The 18,432-nt window shown below is 41.2% G+C and overlaps 3 protein-coding genes across 4 annotated transcripts; all 3 read right to left on the reverse strand.

Moving 5' to 3' along the window:
* Window positions 1-1,851: 1,851 nt before the first annotated feature.
* LOC139334126 (E3 ubiquitin-protein ligase NHLRC1-like) lies at window positions 1,852-3,720 on the reverse strand. Its single transcript, XM_070966885.1, has one exon. The coding sequence runs from the start codon at window positions 3,531-3,533 to the stop codon at window positions 2,298-2,300; it is 1,236 nt and encodes a 411-aa protein (XP_070822986.1). The 5' UTR covers window positions 3,534-3,720; the 3' UTR covers window positions 1,852-2,297.
* A 706-nt stretch (window positions 3,721-4,426) lies between these two features.
* On the reverse strand, window positions 4,427-13,333 carry ptdss1a (phosphatidylserine synthase 1a). Of its 2 annotated transcripts, none has more exons than XM_070966623.1 (13): window positions 12,966-13,333; window positions 12,292-12,383; window positions 11,839-11,883; window positions 11,603-11,727; window positions 11,327-11,485; window positions 11,072-11,223; window positions 10,407-10,548; window positions 7,974-8,086; window positions 7,698-7,763; window positions 7,197-7,296; window positions 6,880-6,948; window positions 6,150-6,216; window positions 4,427-5,966 (listed from the first exon to the last, which is right to left on the reverse strand). In XM_070966623.1, the coding sequence occupies exons 1-13, from the start codon at window positions 13,145-13,147 to the stop codon at window positions 5,872-5,874; spliced, it is 1,407 nt and encodes a 468-aa protein (XP_070822724.1). In that variant the 5' UTR covers window positions 13,148-13,333; the 3' UTR covers window positions 4,427-5,871. The 2 variants fall into 2 exon arrangements, with proteins under 2 accessions (XP_070822724.1, XP_070822723.1); XM_070966622.1 differs by having other exon boundaries at window positions 4,427-5,987; window positions 12,966-13,271.
* A 2,422-nt stretch (window positions 13,334-15,755) lies between these two features.
* On the reverse strand, window positions 15,756-18,213 carry LOC139334327 (uncharacterized). Its single transcript, XM_070967143.1, has 7 exons — window positions 18,149-18,213; window positions 17,904-18,069; window positions 17,677-17,787; window positions 17,415-17,471; window positions 16,828-16,929; window positions 16,618-16,734; window positions 15,756-16,532 (listed from the first exon to the last, which is right to left on the reverse strand). The coding sequence occupies exons 2-7, from the start codon at window positions 18,063-18,065 to the stop codon at window positions 16,503-16,505; spliced, it is 579 nt and encodes a 192-aa protein (XP_070823244.1). The 5' UTR covers window positions 18,066-18,069; window positions 18,149-18,213; the 3' UTR covers window positions 15,756-16,502.
* Window positions 18,214-18,432: the final 219 nt, after the last annotated feature.

The following is an 18,432-nucleotide window of genomic DNA, read 5'->3' on the forward strand; positions in this document are numbered from 1 at the left end:
ACACACACACACACACACACACACACACACACCAATCCAACTGGTTTATCGATTGTTTTGTTCACCATCAAAATGAGATTAATAATAGGCAAGGCAAGGCAAATTTATTTGTATAGCACAATTCATACACCAGGCAATTCAAAGTGCTTTACAGAAACATAAAAATACATTGAAATCATACATTTCAAAGAATGAGGGAAAGAAAGGAAGAAATTAGAAGAAAGAAAAAAATAAAAATAAAATACATTTAAAGGAAAATTAAAAAGTAATAGACAATAGTCTAGCATTTAGAATGATTAAAATCATTGAGCAGATATATTTACTTTGATCAAAAGCTTTAGCAAATAATAATGTTTTCAACTCTGATTTAAATGAGCTGACAGTTTTGGTTGGTGCAGACCTCAGGTGTGCAGGGAGAATGTTCCACAGGTGAGGAGCATAATAACTGAAAGCTGCTTCACTTTGTTTGGTTCTCATTCTGGGAACACACAATAGACCTGTCCCTGATGACCTGAGAGGTCTGAATATTTCATATGGGGTTAATAAATCTAGCATATATTTTGGTCCTAGACCATTTAATGATTTGTAGACCAACAGTAAGATTTTAAAGTCTATTCTTAGACTCACAGGAAGCCAATGTAGTGATCTGAGGACTGGTGTGATATGGTCCATTTTTCTGGTGTTTGTAAGGACTCAGGCAGCAGCATTTTGAATCAGCTGTAGTTGCCTAATTGTTTTTTTTGTTTAGGCCAGTAAAGACTCCATTGCAATAGTCTAACCTACTGAAAATGAATGCATGAACAAGTTTTTCCATGTCTTCTTTGGACAGACATCCCTTAATTCTAAAATAATTCTCATTACCAAATCAGTAGGCTGATTTGGTAATGAGCTTTAAATGATTGATACAATTCAGGTCAGAATCAATAATAACACCAAGATTTCTGGTTTCTGATCTTTGACCTTTCATTTTTGGGGCCAAATACAATTACTTCTGTCTTATCTGCATTAAGCTGAAGAAAATTCTGGCACATCCACTCATTGATTTGATGAATACACTCACTCAGTGAAAGTAAAGGACTGTAATCATGTGATGACACAGAAATATAAAGTGGTGTATCATCTGCGTAAGTATATATATTAGATATTTAGAAATATTATGATTCTCCATAATCTGAGCTAGGGGCAACATGTAGATATTGAAAAGAAGTGGTCCGAGAATGGACCCTTGTGGAACCCCACACATTATCTTTTTTCATTCAGACACACATGCTCACCAATTGACACAAAGTAGTCTCTATGTTGTAAATAGGATTTGAACCAGTGTAGTACAGTCCCAGTAAGTCAGTAAGTCCCACCCACTTTTCCAGTCTGTCAAGAAGTATGTCATGATCAACTGTATCAAAGGCAGCACTGAGATCTAGTAATACTAAGACTGAGGTTTTGGAAGCATCATTATTCAGATGTATGTCATTTAAAACTTTGATAAGTACAGTCTCAATGCTGTGGTGGTGAAGATTTGATATTGGCCTGTAGTTACTTATTACTGAAGCATCCAGATTAGTCTTTTTCAGATGAGGTTTTATTACTGCAGTTTTCAAGGCCTGGGGAAACTGACCGGACTGAAGAGAATTGGCCTCATACATAATATTAAACACTTGTATTACGTACGAAACACTGAGGGCTGCGGTTCACGTCCCCCACCGACCTCAGCAAATATATTCCTATTTTCTTTACCCGCAAAAAATCAAATTTAGCTTTTCCATTTGTTTTCTTTTGCTTTTGCTATTCTCACTTTTATTTACTTTTTATTTTATTTTTTTATTTATCTCACTTTTTATTTTGTTTAGTTGTTTATCACGCACCCCTCGATCTTTGAGGACCTCAAATTCAATCTCTATTCCAGTCATTACAGGTTTCAGGACTTTGAAATTTAAAGGATTTTTGAGGTGAGATGAAAATATCCAATATAAGAAAACAGAAAAAGAATAATTTCACGGAACAAATCCATTTTTTCTTTTCTTTAATCTTCTTGTGACCCCTCAGCCTTTTCTTGGGACCCCTTTGAGAAGTCCTGACCCCCCTGGTTGGAAAATTGAAGTATAAGTTAGTAAATGATACAATTTTATTTTCATAAGCTGGTACAGAAGTTTCAAAACAAAGCATACAGTATTCTACAGCACTCATTTTTATTATATTCACATTTCTAATTTTCAATGTCAAAGTTTTTTCCATGTATCACTTTATGACGTGATTAGCTACATTTCACATGGGCTACTCTGGCCTGTTCATACATGAAGCTATGTGATGGACCCGGCATCAGATTTAGCAGAATAAACCTTCACTGTGTGGTCTCCGCTGTCCAAAACGAGCAGCGTGTTGTTCAGAAACACGAGTCCAGCTGGGCGGATAAGATCGTCACCCACCAGAGGAGTCAGGGACGGGCCATTCTGGAGTTTCCCCAAACTCCAAATCATCCCGTGACTGGAGTCAATCACTATCACATCTCCGTCTCTGTCAAAGGCCACACCTGACATGTTCAGTCTCACCGTGGACTGCAGGGTCAGGCTGAAACTGTCTGTCTGATAGAGCAGGTGGAAGTCTTTTGAAAACACTCTCAGCCTTGTGTGTTTCTGCCTCCCCAGTGGATTTTTGTCATGAAATAAATGCTCCATCACTGCAGTGCTCCCACTCACCTGACAGCAGGCCACTGCTTTTGGACACTGGAGGTCTGAAACGGCTGTTTGCAGCTCAAGAATGAAACCATGAGTATAGTCCATTTTTACCTGGGACAGCGTGCCGGCCTGGACGTCCGAGACCAGGATGTGCCCACAGCTGTCTGTGTCCACACCCCAGGGCATCTGAAAGGAATCTTTGACTGTTAACACGTGGTTCCCCCTGGACGTGAAAACCTTCACAGCTTCATCTCCTGCATCCGTCAACACCACGTAACCACAGGGAGTCACCGTCACATCCACTGGGTAACAGATCTCCCCGTTGGCTCGTCCTCTTCGACCAAAACTGTGCAACTTCTTGCCCTGTGGACTGAACACCACCACTCTATCCTCCCCATCATGCACCACCACGGTTGTCCCCGAGGAGCCGAAAATGTCTATCCCAGTGGGGTTAATGAGAGTCCCCCAACCACCAAAAAGTGTGCAGACATGCAGAGCTGTGGCTGCCAGACCTGCAAGGCCTCGCTTTGCCCTGTGAGGAGAAGCAGAGGATGTGGGACGCCAAGGCAACAACAACTCCTGCAGGTCACTAAGAACCTGGCAGTGGGAGGTGTCGTCAACACTGCACAGCTGTCGACAGAACGGGCACTCCAGCTTCCTTAGGAGAGGGTGGGACAGAGTTGTGATGCATTCCAGACAGAGTACATGGCCACAGGAAAGGCTCTGTGGTCTGTGCTCCCTCTGCTGAGTGCTGAACTTCTCGAAGCAGACTTTACACTCCAGCAAGTTGATCTGGATCTCTCTCAGAATCCCCTCAGGACTCACGCAGCCACGACTCAGGGAATCAGGACTCTTGGCCATGACTGCGATCTGATATCCTGATGTTTTTAAAGCTGCTGAGTGTTCAGTGAACCGATGCAGGCAGCAGGAGGTTCAGCAAACCAGAAGAAGACAGACTGGTGATTTAAGCGAGATGGAGTGAATGATGAAGAGTGGGGTATGAAGGCAGAGCACGGCAACATTCTTGTCAACACACTCATGTCCTGTGCTTTAGGCCTTTAGGAGAGTCACGTGATGGTTTTTGCACCACTGAGGCTCTCTGCTGCCCTCCTCTGGATATCAACTAAAACACAATTTGAAGGATTTCAGTGGTTGCAACCCCTGTTGTCTCTTACACTGACAGCAGAAGCAAATAGCAGAAAATAATATTCTTCCTTATTTTATAATGTATATTAAATATTAAAACATAAAAGCATTTGGCTGGGAGGTGTTACATTATGTCATTGTGTGGCTGAATACTCAGTGAGATGACAGCTGCTGAGGCCTCTTTCCAGGTACCTGTGCTGCTACTGTTAACATATAGAACTAGATGACATTTCTCACCACTCTTGTCCCAAGGAACATCAACCGTGTCTTCAAAAACATCTTGTTATAGGTCAGCAAGAGGCAGCTATTTCAGTCTGAGTTTCATGGTGTGCAGACAGAGTGAAATCTGATCCCAGACGAGCAGTGCTTGAGTCAGCCAATCCCATGCTGCCACTGGGTGCTCTTCAGTGGTCGAGCAAGGTCATTCATGGTTTCCTGTAGTTAAGTATTCAAACAGCATCCTACTTACAAACTACTACTAATACTACAAAATGTATTTAAAGAGTAATAAAGACTTTTATTGTTGAAAGTAGGTTGTAAGTGCAGTATTGATCCTCGATTTCAAAAGCCATACAGGGCAAGTACCTCAAATAACAACTCACAAAGAATTTAAGAGGAAATGTAAAACATTTTTAATATGTTTCATTGTTTCACAGTGAAAAAGAACAGCACAAGTCATTTTCAACAGAATTGCTTTTGGCAATGACATCTAAATCCAGAGACAATGTACCCTTTATAGTGTCTACTGTAGCACAGGAGCCTGGTCCATTCCACAGAGGTCAACGTCTGGATTGTCAGGGATTATGAGGGCTATATCTGTACTGAGATGATGTTGATAGAGCAAATGAAAATAAACTTTCAGTAGCACTTGAAGCAAAGAAGAATCAAACACAAAAAGCTGCAAATTTAGTCTTAGTACAAACTGAAAAGTTGGGACTAAAAAAGAACATGCAAACAGGCACAAGGGGTAAATTAAAATGTTGCAACCATAGTGAAAGACATAAAAAGAACAATACTGGCATCCTGTTGTGTGCTGGAATATAAAGATCTGTTGACTAATCCTGTAACTTTTTCCTACTAAAACACTTGATTTGATTTGACACAGCCATGCAAATGCAATATATGCAATAACAAAAAGGACAACAGTTAAACAAAGTCACCTGCACACGATACATGCAGGAATTTAAATAATTGCCCTCTGTTATCAGAACGGTAAAAAGAAGAAGAGAAAAGAATAATGATAGCAGCCACAGACGGACAGGAGAGTAAAATCACTCAAGGTCACAATGATTCACAAAATACTCAAACATTACAAAATGTACAGTATTTGCAAGAAAACATTCTGGAAAGTGCTTAAACTGTGTGCTTTGCTTTGTTCCAGGTCAAACGCAAACCTCAGTTGATACCAAGCTAAAGCCGTCTTGCATTGAAATCCTACCTACATTCAAGCCAACAAGACAAGTGTGAACATCTACGATGTAAATAGACAATAACAGTTGCTAATTAAAAACTTCAGCCTTTCTGTGCTATAAACATACAGTAGAGGCTCCAATTAACGTGATAAATTCTACATAATGGCTTTTAACATTGAAATGTGTAGAACCAACATACTGGAGTTCAGGGTGGTGTAAACCAGCCAAATGTACATTAACCATCACTGATATAGTGTATCATAGGATAAATGTTGGTAAATTATAGTTCATTAGCTACAATGATCATGCAGTCACATCTAGAGTTGGCAGTTTTTGTTGCCACCTCTTCCTCTCACACACAAAATACCACTCTTTCAGGAGCTGTTGTTTTTTTATGACTACAGCACACAGTGTGCATCTCTGTAGTCCAAACCTCTGTGCACTCCTGATAACACTGCACGGACCTGTTCATCCACTTAGTCTCTCCGGTCCCTACTCCCTCTACTATAGGTGGGGGCTTTCCAGACTTCATTTACACCAGGAAGCGGTTGTATCTTTACCCCCTTTTCACCCTGTGATCCTTCACACCTGGCTCTCTGGAAAGAGTTCAGGAGTCGTCCACCAGTCTTTAGCTCCAACTCCTACTGACCATCCAGGCCGTTGATGGATTTGGTCTTCCCTGAGCCCTTCCCTCTACATCTGGCTGTAGGGCTGTCGCCGTCCACCTCTGTCTCTCCTGGAACGTGAGGGTCAAACACTTGGAGGTGAGTTTGTAAAAAGATGGAACTGAACTTTTGCAGTGAGTAAAACACCATCCAAACACTAGGGGTCAGCCTTTTACAGTATTAGAGTGGATGATTAATGCTTATTTTATGAGTCATCTTTATGTGGTTAATAAATAACAGTCCAGTTGCTTTACCTTTAAAAGCTTCTGACACGTAGTCAGCAGATTCTGTGTAATTACTGTCTTCACATTCTGAGAGGCTCTGTGAGAGGAGAAGAGGTCAGAAACATGACACATGTCATTAACTGGAGAAGGAACATATAGAAGCTAACTGACGCTGCACTGCATTCATACTGCACCGACTCATAACAATCTTTAAGTGGAGACATATAAAGGAACACATAACACCGCTGGCTTCACCGATCTGATGGAAAACTGTGTCAATTATGTAAATGCAGCTTTATTCAAACATGACAGCACCTTTACAGAAAGCCACCATGCTAGTGCAGTATTTGGCATGTGAGAGGCAGCGGTGAAACTGCTGAGAGCCGCGAGGAGTTGAAAAGCAATGGCATGAGGGTTTTCTCACAGGCTGCTTTAATGACGAATTCCAAACCTGAGTTGCAGTTGCAGCCTTAATTAGTGACCATTATGAGCGTGACTGATGCTCTCGCTCCATTTTCACAGAGAATCCTAAAAATACATTTTTTCATCAATAATCTTTGAGAGAGAATTCCAGCTCCCTGCTTTCTATTGCCCAACAGCACGCAGCCATAGAGGGGACGTCAAGTTGTGACTTGTTGAGAAAATATAGAGAGGGACAGCTGGCCTGATTATTACTATGGTAACTTCTTTTACCCTAAATATCCATATTAGTTACTTTTTGTTATTCCCTATACGACATCCTTTAAAGCAATAAATATACCTTTTCTCTTGGACCATAATTTTCAGCAACCCACACCATTCCATACAGGCACAGGAATGTGATGAAGGCCTGAAACGGATCAAACATGAGACGGTTTAATGATTCACAGAAAATCCATAATCAATAACTGTGTTTTATGTTGAAACAGAAAGATATGTGTGAAAAATGGAGTATGTTGCGGGCAAAGTTAAAACACATGATTTCATGTATTTTAAAGCATGAAATCATGTGGTGTTTAAAGCATACAACTATCCGCAGAAGACCATAGTAATTCATTTTGACGCAGAAGTGCAGCAGCAGGGTGACCCTGATCTTACCAAACACAGCAGCCAGAGGATCACATAGAGGATCTGTGTTTTTGAGAACAAGTCCTGTCCAAACTTAATACATGCCAAGGCCTCCAGAAAGGCTATTGCCCTGTGAATGAGGGGAGAAAAAAAACAACACACACACACACACACACACACACACACACACACACACACACACACACACACACACACACACACACACACACACACACACACACACACACACACACACACACACAACTGAAACCTGTGACCCACCTGCAGTAAACTTTCACAAAACAAACATGGGTGTACGTCATTTTTACCTGAGAGCAGTGCTACACTCACTGACCTAACCACAGTAACATTCGCTAAGTGAGATTTATAACCCCAGCAGATCAGTTAACATCACTTCCATTATGTGCGCTCACTGCTGGTGGCTCTCTGATATGCAAAGCAGAGATGCACTGCAGTTCACATAGAAATATATGGAGGAGGGAAAAATCAAATTCTCCAGGTGTCACTTACCCAAACACCCAGCACTGGGTCCCAACTCTCTTGCACTGTGTGTCTGTAAGGTACGCATAATACTGCCTAAAGCAAAAACACAAACACAATGCAAACATTAGCAAATTTTACCTGCAGTTCCAGTCACTCACTTGCCTCACCCTGAGTCTATTTGGCAAAGTGCCAAAACAAGGAACTGCACATGAGCATGCAACAAAGTACAACATCCCCAGAGAATCTGACATTTGTTTCCATATATAATGTCCCTCCTAATAGAACAGTCTTCAGTGTCTTTACCTCACTGTTGGAGCTGTGATGATACCAATGAAGAGGATCCGACACCAGCTGAGAGCGTGGCTCGCAGGAAAGACGAAAATATGTTTGAGGAAGAATGTGTTCAACTCTGTCAGCTATGGACCAAGAGGGAAACAGACAAGAGAATAGAGATTTTCATATGAAATAGGTACTGGTACCTACTAACATAACACAGAGAAGCAGGACAGACACATTTGTGTTGTATTGGCTCTGTATTACAGCACATTGGGTTTGAAAGCATCAGTGTAGTGTAGTGCAGTAGTGATGTTGGCCCAATGTTTGGCCCTAGAAGCCCATTAGCTGCTTTGGCTTTGTTTTACGTTACATTCAGCTGTCCTGCTGTAAAATGACTGTACAGCATGCACGAGAAGCACAACAGTCACAATATGGACGTGCATGCTCTTCAACATCCTAAAAACTGCAAGTCAGCAGTGAAAGCAGTGTGTAAGAGGATATAACAGGAACAACAAAAAGTGAGTTACTGTTATAATGCAACCCCTATTCCAAAGAAGTTGGGAGGCTATAAACTTTTGGTAAATATACACTCATTCTGAATTTGATGCCTACGTGTTACAAAAAGTCAGGACAGAGGCCTGTTCATCCCAGTGTCACATCACCTTTTCACATTAACTGGTGAAGTTTTGCTTTATATACGACGTCAGCTGTTCACCAGTCTGAGGTCTCTGTTTTCGTATTGCGCTTTTAATGTGCCACATATTTTCAGTGGGAAGCAGGTCTAGACTGCTGACGGGTCAGTCTAGTATTTGCACTGTTTTCTTACGGAGTCATGCTGCTGGAACACGTACAGAAAGTGGTCTGACATGGTCTTGCTGGAATAAGTGTTGTCTGGATGACATAATGTTGCTCCAACATCTGTATGTATAGCAGTAATGGTGCCTTCACGGATGTGCAAGCTACCCATTCCATGGCCACTAACACATTTCAAAAATTATATTATAGTCCCGACGTGTTTGAAATGAGTTGCTGACATCACATTCACAAAGAGTGTTTACAAAACACAAGAGGGTTTATCAGTTTGAGCATTAATACTACTTAATAGTACTTAATTCAACTAAATCCAAGTTGAAAAAGATTTGCAAATCATTGCATTTTGTTTTAGTTCACATTTTACACAGCCAAACTTTTCTGGACTCAGGGTTGTACTCGTGGACTGCGTTATATTTAATTTCATAGGCCTTTTTCAGAGCATGTTTTTACTTGCCATTGTGGGAAAAATGCAAGTTTTACTAATTACTAATTAGAGCCAGTGGACCTTACTCACAGCAGACATTTTGATGTTATAGCAGGACAAGCATGGGTGTGGCACATAACGTATAATGAAAGCTCAGTTCCATTAACCTGTGCCAGTAAGCCATGGCAGTGAGACTAGAGCAAAGCAGGAACTGGCCCACCTACAAGGTATGCAGTCAAAAAGTCAAAATGTCTGCTGTGCGTAAAGTCTAATGGTAAATGGGCTCTTAATTATTGCTTTATTACAGGCAGATACACTGAAAAGGTCAATAAGTGCAGTCTGTAGTTAAAACATGCTGACAGGACCACCAATTGTGACAGAAATATATGGCGCAAAGCATTGCCTGCTTTTTAAGCAATGAAATCTGGGCTGTTCTTGATCTGATCGAGTACTTTTTCTTTTTCACTTTCTACTTTGTGGCCACGCACAGTCAATCAATTGTTTTGAAAACTGTAACTCTTATTGAAGCCACTTTGGGTTGAGGTTAGGACACTGACAAAGATTCTCTTACAATGCATGTCACGCTTGGATTAACAAATTGGCAACAGTACGAGCAGTTCATTTTGGGGGACACTTTGTCCAATTCCCTCTCATCCGCACTGGAAGATAATGAGAGGGAGGCCTGCTGCCATGTTATTCACTCATTGGGCCTGGAGCCTGTGTGGTTGAAGCCAGCGAAGAGCAGCTAAACTGTCACCACGCTGAGCAGAGCTGAGCCGTCCCACATCTCTTGAACTAATTCTCAAAGAGTGGTACTTACTATTTAAAGCCTCAAGAGAGTTTGGAGCTACCTGAGTGGAGGACAATGCGGTTTCATCACCTCACAAAAATGAGAGAAACAGCAGTTTTTATTTCCACAGAAGTGGCTAGAAATGTGGCAGCCATAGTTGACTCTTCAGTGGAGAGTTCTCCATCTGTGGTTTTCTCATTATCATGAATTGTAATCCAGTTTGTGTTCCACTCTTATGGGATTAGCTGTTAGAGTGTGGACAGCAGAACACACATGCATTATATAGATCCATGTGAGACAGGTTTTAGATTTCAACAACGGAGAAGGCAATCAGATTAGCCTGGATTTAGCACGCAGAGCACGCGGGATGATCCCTGACTCGTCAGCACTTAGTCACCATGAGACGGTGAGAGGGGATTTCTCACTGACGCACCTGCCAGATGATCATGAACAGATAGACACCCGTCACTCGCTGCAGGGAAGACTTTGGGTCGAGCCAGCGTACATAGGTCCAGCTTGCAGGGGTGAACTGTAACACGGCTCGCTTGATCTTCCCTGTGGTGGTGTGGATGTCCCTGGATGGGAAACACAGGAGAAGGATTACAAAGACCTGCAGATAGACTTACAGTAAGTGTTATGGTAGTGCTGTAGACAAAGCCAGATGAAAGCAATGCCATCGCATTAATCATTCAAGTCCACTCCTGCTTGATGAACTTGTGAGATCATATGTCAAACCAGCAATTTATGCATCTGAAATGCCTTGCTTGAGTAGAATATCTTACTTACTTACTGTTGTACTTATTCTGCCATCCCTCATTTCTTAAACATTACAAACAAGTCACACTTTAATATAACCTGGATGAAAGTTATCAATGGATTAATGAACATGAACATAATAAAGCAAAAAAAGAACTGCTGATGTATAACTGTCACTATATTAGATATATTATTACTGAATCAGGGCTGTTGCTATGAAATTCATGCAGCAGGCTGACAATATAAACCGCACTTCCCTTTGTACAACCTATAAATGGCTTAGAAAATTGGTACTGTTGACACTAGACAAAACTGTAGTACAGTCGTAGTCTATTCTCATACTTAATACTGGCCCAGTGGTAGGTCCTCATCTCCAAAAAGCGGCAGACAGTCATGCCAAGCCAGATGCCTCCGCCATTACACAGCAGAATGTCCAGTATCACCTGGTCCCACCAGCACTCGGCAAAGTTAGGCAGCAGATGCATGAAGAAGAGCTGTGGCAACAGGAGATTAGGCAGACAGAGAGAAAGTAAGTGATAGGCAACGGGATGCTACAGGATGCTGTGTGATAACCTGATTTGGGGCATGCTTCCGTACTTCAGTGAGCTCCCAGGTAATACTGATGGTCCAGCAGAGGCCGTAGCTTCGGATGAGCAGGGCCTTCATACCCCAACCCCAGAAATGGCTGAATGCAAAAATGTCAAAATGGCTCAGGATTCTCTCCCAGGTGATGACATGGCAGTTCACAGCATACTCCTGCAGAGAGCAGTGCAGACAGCCTCATTACAACGACTGATAATCCCCTAGTGGTAAACACAACTGTTGCATGTAAATCAATGTGAAAAGTATTTTCTGTCAGCTGACATCACCCACCATTATGTCTGCCTCTCTCTTGGCATAACGCAGGTTAGGGTCCAACCAGTACATTAGCTGCTTCACTTGGTGCCAGTTGAGGAAGATGATAAAAACCAGGAACAGGAAGTAGAGGACACTCAGACCTTAACAGCAGAGAGGAACAACGTTGAGACGGGACATCTGAGGTTGGGGTAAAAAGCAAAACAGTTTTCACCTTTGGAACATTTCATCCAAACCAATACAACAATACTCACCAAAAACTATTCGCCATATTGCTGGATGCGGTCTGGTGAACGGACCTACAGTGAGGCACATGAAGATGCTATGTCAAAGACATAATCTACAAGTGACAGCATGGACACATATTTCTCATTATGCCAAAGCAATTAGGTTAGGTTCTTTATATTGATGTGTCACATGTACAACTTGTGGTAGATATGATTTATGGCTCTGAGAAGGAGCTCAAAATTCAGGATTCAGGATTCAAAATGTCGTTGATAGCCTGTTTTCTATCTACTCCTCTCATAATGGAGTCCTTATCGAATGTCTTCCTTGTTCTAGCAAAGAGTGTGATGTAGAGCAGTGATTTACTGTACGAACATATGTCTGTCTGTGAAGCGCCTTCAGGCTAACTGAGGGCCATGCAAACGCACTCGACTTAAAATACAGAACAAAGCAGTAACTTCAGTGCCCTTTTGCTTGCTCACCGTTAGGAAATGCCAAAACACTGATGACAAGGAAGAAGGAGATGACCAGGATGAGCCCCACCCAGAGATTACTGTCAGGATTTCCATCATCTCTGCAGGCAAAATAAACAGACATTCCCCAACAAACAGTGAAAACCACCACTGATACTGTGGTACATGTTAAACAGCCCATTTTATAAGCAGATTTTGCTTCATATCCCAACAACTGTAGTGATGTGAATGTGTCTCACACATGTCCAAGTTTCAAAAACACTGCGAAGACATCAGTTTGCATTATATTATATTTACAGAGCACATTGTGGTTTGTAAAGCAGATAATCACGTTAAATGCAACGTCATGACTCCATGTTTCTTTGCTAGTTATACTGTTGTGGCTAATGTCAACACAGGAAACTGCTCATCACTGGACTATCGTTATGTAACACCACTTTTCATTAGCTTAGGAACAACAGTAATGACAACACAATGTAGGCAGCCATCGCTCGATAAACTACCCCAGTGTCTTCGTACACATGTAGAGTTTCTTTCAGTGAGAGTCTCCATAAAAGAGTAGCTAATAGCTAGCTAACCTCCCTGTGTACCTGGCAGTCTCCCACAGCATCACTGCTCCTGTTAGCCGAACGCTAGCTAACCAAGCTAACCCTCAGAGCTACCGCTAGCTGTGAACCACTTACCTTGCGAACGCGAAATACATCAAGCTGAGCACCGTGCATGTCAGCAGGGTTATCGTGTGCGGCCTGTAGAAAAACTCTATGGTGATATCTTCAACCTGCTGCTCGTTTATCATTCGGAAATGCATTCTGTAATTCACATCATCCTTGCTCAAGGTATGAGATCCGCTGTACACGGACGCCATAGATGGCCGCAGTCAGGAGAGCGGCGGCAGCTCCTCACAATAGCATGAGAAAAGTGAGCCACCACTGCCAGCAGCTGCAACCAGCGCCGCAAACTGGAGCAAGAAATAGTTAAAATAAATTAAAAATGTCACATAGCAAGCTACCAGCGTACAAAGCAGAGGCGAGCGAATGAGCACCAGAGGGTTAAAAAGAGGCGAAGACAATTTTAGGGAAATTATTCACTTGTGATTTTGATTGGTGTGCATGTGTTTAGGGAGTGTCCCAAAGCGGAAGAGTCCTCGTGCTCTCCTTCATCATGTGCTGCTATGATTGTTTTTAGCGTGACCTCCATGCAAGGACTTTGAAACTTGACAAATTAGCAGAGGGTGACTCCTGTATCTACTAAATGAATGATCTTGAACTGTGCCCTCTTAAATTGATATTAAGAAAAAAAAAGTGACTAAGCCTGCAGGTTTATGGGAACTTGAACACGCTACAACATTACAGTTACTTGCATATCGAATGAATGCGCTCCCTAGAATACATCCTTCACTGAAAAGTAAGTTTATTTGACTTAATTTGTTGTGTGTTTATCGCCCCCTTGTGGTCACTCATGGTTTCACATGTCACTGAAACCAAAACATGACATAGATAGCGAATGACAACTTTATTGTCATTTGCTGAACAGCAAGTGTACACTGGACGAAATTTCTATTGCAGCAGGCTCAGCACAGGGTTGAAAATAGTTAAAAAGTATATGTAAGTAAAAAATATGAAAGTGAAAATATGTTCAATTCCTTAAAGAATTCAAATAAAGAAGAAGAATTCCTTTATTTGTCAATTTTTTTTTTTTTACACACAACATGCAGAGTTGAGGGGGAAACTACATGCATTTGTGAAATTCTTTCCCGCTTTTTGATCCATCCATGGTCAGTCCTTCCTCCGTGGCAGACCAGGAGCGGTGGGCTGCCAGTCGACCGGCACCCGGGGACCCAGTTCTCGTTTTTCAGCATTGGTCAGGTGGTGATCTTCTTGCATATTTTTAGTGGGGGTATTTTTATGGAGGATACCCCAGGTGAACACGGGGGGAACATGCAAACTCCACACATAAAGGCCCTTATTTTTTCTCGAGCAGCAGGCACCAAAGGCATGGTGGACACGCCACCAGCGCCCAGAGCGGGATTCAAACCGGGGCCTTCTAGCTGTCTGGCAACAGTGTTACCACCGAGCCACCGTGCCACCTAAACGGCAGGATAGTTATGGTATATACAGTGTACAACTAAACAGTATGTAAAATAGTTTTAAAAATAGCAGCAGTAAGTGAAATATGCAAAATTGAAGTAGATTTAAAGTGCATTGAGAGGAATGACCTAAGATGACAACAGTAGTGCAAAGATGCTCATTTAGAGTTCAGCAGTCTGATGGCCAGAGGGAAAAAGCTGTTGCAGAACCTGGTGGTCCTGCACCGAATGCTGCAGAACCTCTTTCCAGATGCCAGCAGGGAGAAAAGACCCTCCCACCATCCCTGATGAGGCCCACCACTGTTGTGTCGTCTGCAAACTTCACAAAGTGGTTGGTGGCAGCCTTGGGGACGCAGTCATGTGTCTTCAGGGTGAACAGCAGAGGGCTCAGGAGACAGCTCTGAGGGGAGCCTGTGCTGAGGGTGATGACATAGGAGGTGTTCTGTCTGACATGCACCAACTGAGGTCTTTCAGTGAGGAAGTCAAGCAGCCAGTTACACAGGGGGGTGCTGGAAGCCAGGGGTGGGAGGGAGTCTGGAGATGATATGCTCCTTTACCAGCCTCTCAAAGCACTTCATCATGATTGGAGTGAGTGCAACAGGCCGGAAGTTATTGAGTGATGTGATCTGAGGTTTTTTAGGCACTGGGATGATGGTGGCAGACTTGAAACATGATGGGACTTTGGCTTGATGCAGTGAGGGGTTAAAAATGTCCGTTAGAACGTTAGACCTCACCACATCAGCTGTGTCGAGACAGAGTGCCTCTTCATCCTGCTGGGGAACAGCTTTCACCGCAGGAGCGCTGTTCAGAGCATCAAACCTCACAAAGAAGATGTTGAGATTGTCGAGGAAGTCAGCATCATCACACGCAGGAGGGGTTATCTTATAAAACATCAGCTCCCACCAGGGATCTCTATTGCTTTTTTCTTAAACAGCAGCAACGAAGTCCAACCAATGGGCACAATTTTTCTAAAGATTCACTGTTAATGTAATTTCTGTTGGTTATGAGACATTTGAAGTATAATTTTACACATCATTTCTACACCTTTAGTAAATTGAGTATATGGGTAAACAAATTATCCACTGCATCTACACAGGGAGTACTACACAAAAAACAGGTGAAACCTGAAAACATTTTGCAAGGCAAAATAAATTTTATGGCTGTAACACACAATGTAAAAAAACAACTTATTATCTTTGGAAGTGTGCTGTTACATGTTACTATTTTATCTTAAGAGCACAAAGAACATTTCATGACATGCTTTTTTTATTTACCATTTTGGGGATAATTTACTGGTCTTAAAAATAGTTAATTATTGTTAGCCCTTATGTTCATTGTCCAAAGTAGAGGAATGTGTTGTAGGTCCACAAGAAGACAAATGAAGCATAAACAAACCAAATAATCACCTTTATTTGCCCTCAAAAAATGTATTCACAAAGAACAGAGTATGATTAAGAAAATCAATGGCATAAAAAAATCAGCTTGCAAATATAAAAAAGCAACATGCCTCACGGATAAAAAAAACAAAAAGCAATGTAATTAAGTTGAAATTAAGTCGAATTCAGGAATCTGTCATCTGTTTAAAACTTAATATTTTAATTAGAATAAGAACCATCAAAATTAGGCGCACTGGCTGATAGCTGGGTGTCAATAATGAATCTAAAATGAATGAAATACAGAGCAGTGGTCTACAGTCTCAAAATGCAGCATGGTAGCCAAAAAGCACGAAACCATCAGCCGCATATTTGCCATCTATTTGCTAAAATGAACTTAATTAAAAAGGATTGTTTGAAAGATGCCACTGGTGAAAAGTTACAAGAAGTTTTAAAAATGGTCTAACTGTCCCAGAGTAGAAATCCAAGGTAATTGTGGAATGCATAAACACCAATACTGTAATGAAATGATCAAACAATACAATATAAACAGCTAGATGCATGTAAACAAAAAATATGTATTCTATTTTCAAGAAGTGCCTCATTCACATGCGATCTGCTGTTTGCAACTACTACTGAAATGAAAACAATAGTTAATTTAACAGTCTTTGCATGTTGAAAGGTAACATTGATACGCCATTGGTGCCGTGTGAATGAGGTGGTCAGTGGTTGGTTCGTTGAGCTCCATCACACCTCTAAATTCAGTCCGCCTGTTTCAGCAGTATGATGGGCTGCAGATGAAAAGAATGACCAGTATAACTTACAGCTAATCTTATCTCTCTGTCTGTTGCCATGTGTTTAAAGGAAATTACATACCAACGTGTTGAAATGTTGTCTGCATACAGCTTTACTCAACCAGTAGATCAAGAATAGGGCTATTAACTTTTCAGCAACCAGCAGAGTCACAATCAGTCCCTTGATTCCTTCATGGAGCTATGAAAACAGTTGAGACAGTGGTGGAGATGAATATACATTTTCTTTGTATTTCCTTTGTATATTCAAAGGATAAATGCAGTTTTCCTTTACCTTCACATTGTGTAAACTAACTGAAAAACTGAATGCGCAGATACAAACTGCCACAACCGACCAGAAGAAGCTAATGATGTTCAGAGAGAAGGACAGCTTTGTCTGGAGGGTGAAAAGGGCAGTTATTGTGCAGGCGTCACTGTAAATCATTAGAAAGCAAAAGAAAGAACATTCTAACATTCTAGAACTTGTGATGATTTTGAGCCTTTTTTTAAATGATCAGATAGCATTAGTTACACATTATATACAAACTTATTTGAATTCAAATTTGCGTTTTCTTGAATACATCTCTTCTTCATCATCAGCTCAATAATCTAAAAATGTGTTTATCACATAAAAACCAAATTCAAATTATAATTGGACAACAAGTAATTACAACTGCATTTTATTACATACATTTTGTATGAATCCATGTTTTTGAAGACACTCTCCAATTCATGTGTTCTATCAAAAAGCATTAGAAATGTAACTCATATATAACTCATCTTTTGTGCATAAAGAATTCACTTTTTTCCCCTGTGCTGTGAAATGTTGACAAGAGGAAAAAATAAATAAAAAATCACTTATGCAACATGTTTTAATCTTACCAGGTACATGTTTGGAGATTGTCCAGCAGCATAGGACAGCATACCAGAGACCACAAACTAAGATATTGATATATGATATGAATGATTATACACAGAAATGCAATACTAAATATTGCAGAATATCAAAAGAATAGAAGATAAATTACATAGCAATGGAAATGCATGAAGAATTGCTTTTTAATTCTATTTTCCTGCATTTTTTTTAATTCAGATTTTCCACTGAAGTGAATTAAACATTTGTTTCTTTTGCAGCTGTATTTACCACGACACTGGGTAGAGTGTAGATCCTGATGAAGAGTTTAGGGATGTATTCTGTCTGAGTAAAAATCAGACCAAGAATGAGAATGAACACACCAGCAATGGCTTGGGCTGCCTAATGAAAAAAAAAAAGAAAAAAAAGAGAGAAGCAAACAAAGGAGGAAATATAAGTACAAACCTATGATCTGTGATCACAATGTCTCTACCTTTGTAAGAAAAAGTTTAACTTACTCCGAGAGGTTTAGGTTTTCCATTAACAACAAAGACCTTGTAGGAATCTTTGTACACACACTGAAATTTCTCCGGCATCAGTTGACCGTCTCGAGCGTCCGTTAGACTGCCAAGGGGAATGGTGATGATCACTGATTCATCACAAACAAATGTCTTCTTCATTGTTCTGTAAAGGAGTTCAAAATAAAGAATTTTAAAGCAGTTTATGTCACTGGTGATCTGTGATTGAAGTTTTCAGTAAATACCTTTTTTCCTGTTGTATCAGATCTGAAAGTTTCTGCTCTGTCAAATGAGTTTGAAAAGGAAGTGGCCTAGTACCCCAAATCATTCTCTCTCTCTCTCTCTGACACATGTGCACACACACACACACACACGCACGCACGCACGCACGCACGCACGCACGCACGCACGCACGCACGCACCCACCCACACACACACACACACACACACACACACACACACACACACACACACACACACACACACACACACACACAACCACCCAACCCGCAAAGTGTTTGCGTGCAAA

The sequence above is a fragment of the Chaetodon trifascialis genome, chromosome 7, assembly GCF_039877785.1.
Source record: "Chaetodon trifascialis isolate fChaTrf1 chromosome 7, fChaTrf1.hap1, whole genome shotgun sequence".
Classification (NCBI taxonomy): Eukaryota; Metazoa; Chordata; class Actinopteri; order Chaetodontiformes; family Chaetodontidae; genus Chaetodon; species Chaetodon trifascialis.

Excerpts from the sequence above, each read along its gene's own strand:
- LOC139334126 (XM_070966885.1), bottom strand. The coding sequence starts at position 3,533 with ATGGCCAAGAGTCCTGATTCCCTGAGTCGTGGCTGCGTGAGTCCTGAG.
- ptdss1a (XM_070966622.1), bottom strand. The coding sequence starts at position 13,147 with ATGGCGTCCGTGTACAGCGGATCTCATACCTTGAGCAAGGATGATGTG. Across the intron at positions 6,949-7,196 it reads TCCTCTGGCTGCTGTGTTTG|GCCTTCATCACATTCCTGTG; the intron begins GTAAGATCAGGG and ends GATCCGTTTCAG. Across the intron at positions 5,988-6,149 it reads CGTGTCAGAAGCTTTTAAAG|TGTTTGACCCTCACGTTCCA; the intron begins GTAAAGCAACTG and ends CTCACCTCCAAG.
- LOC139334327 (XM_070967143.1), bottom strand. The coding sequence starts at position 18,065 with ATGAAGAAGACATTTGTTTGTGATGAATCAGTGATCATCACCATTCCC. Across the intron at positions 16,930-17,414 it reads AATCTCCAAACATGTACCTG|ACAAAGCTGTCCTTCTCTCT; the intron begins GTAAGATTAAAA and ends TTCACCCTCCAG. Across the intron at positions 16,533-16,617 it reads GACAACATTTCAACACGTTG|CCCATCATACTGCTGAAACA; the intron begins GTATGTAATTTC and ends TTTCATCTGCAG.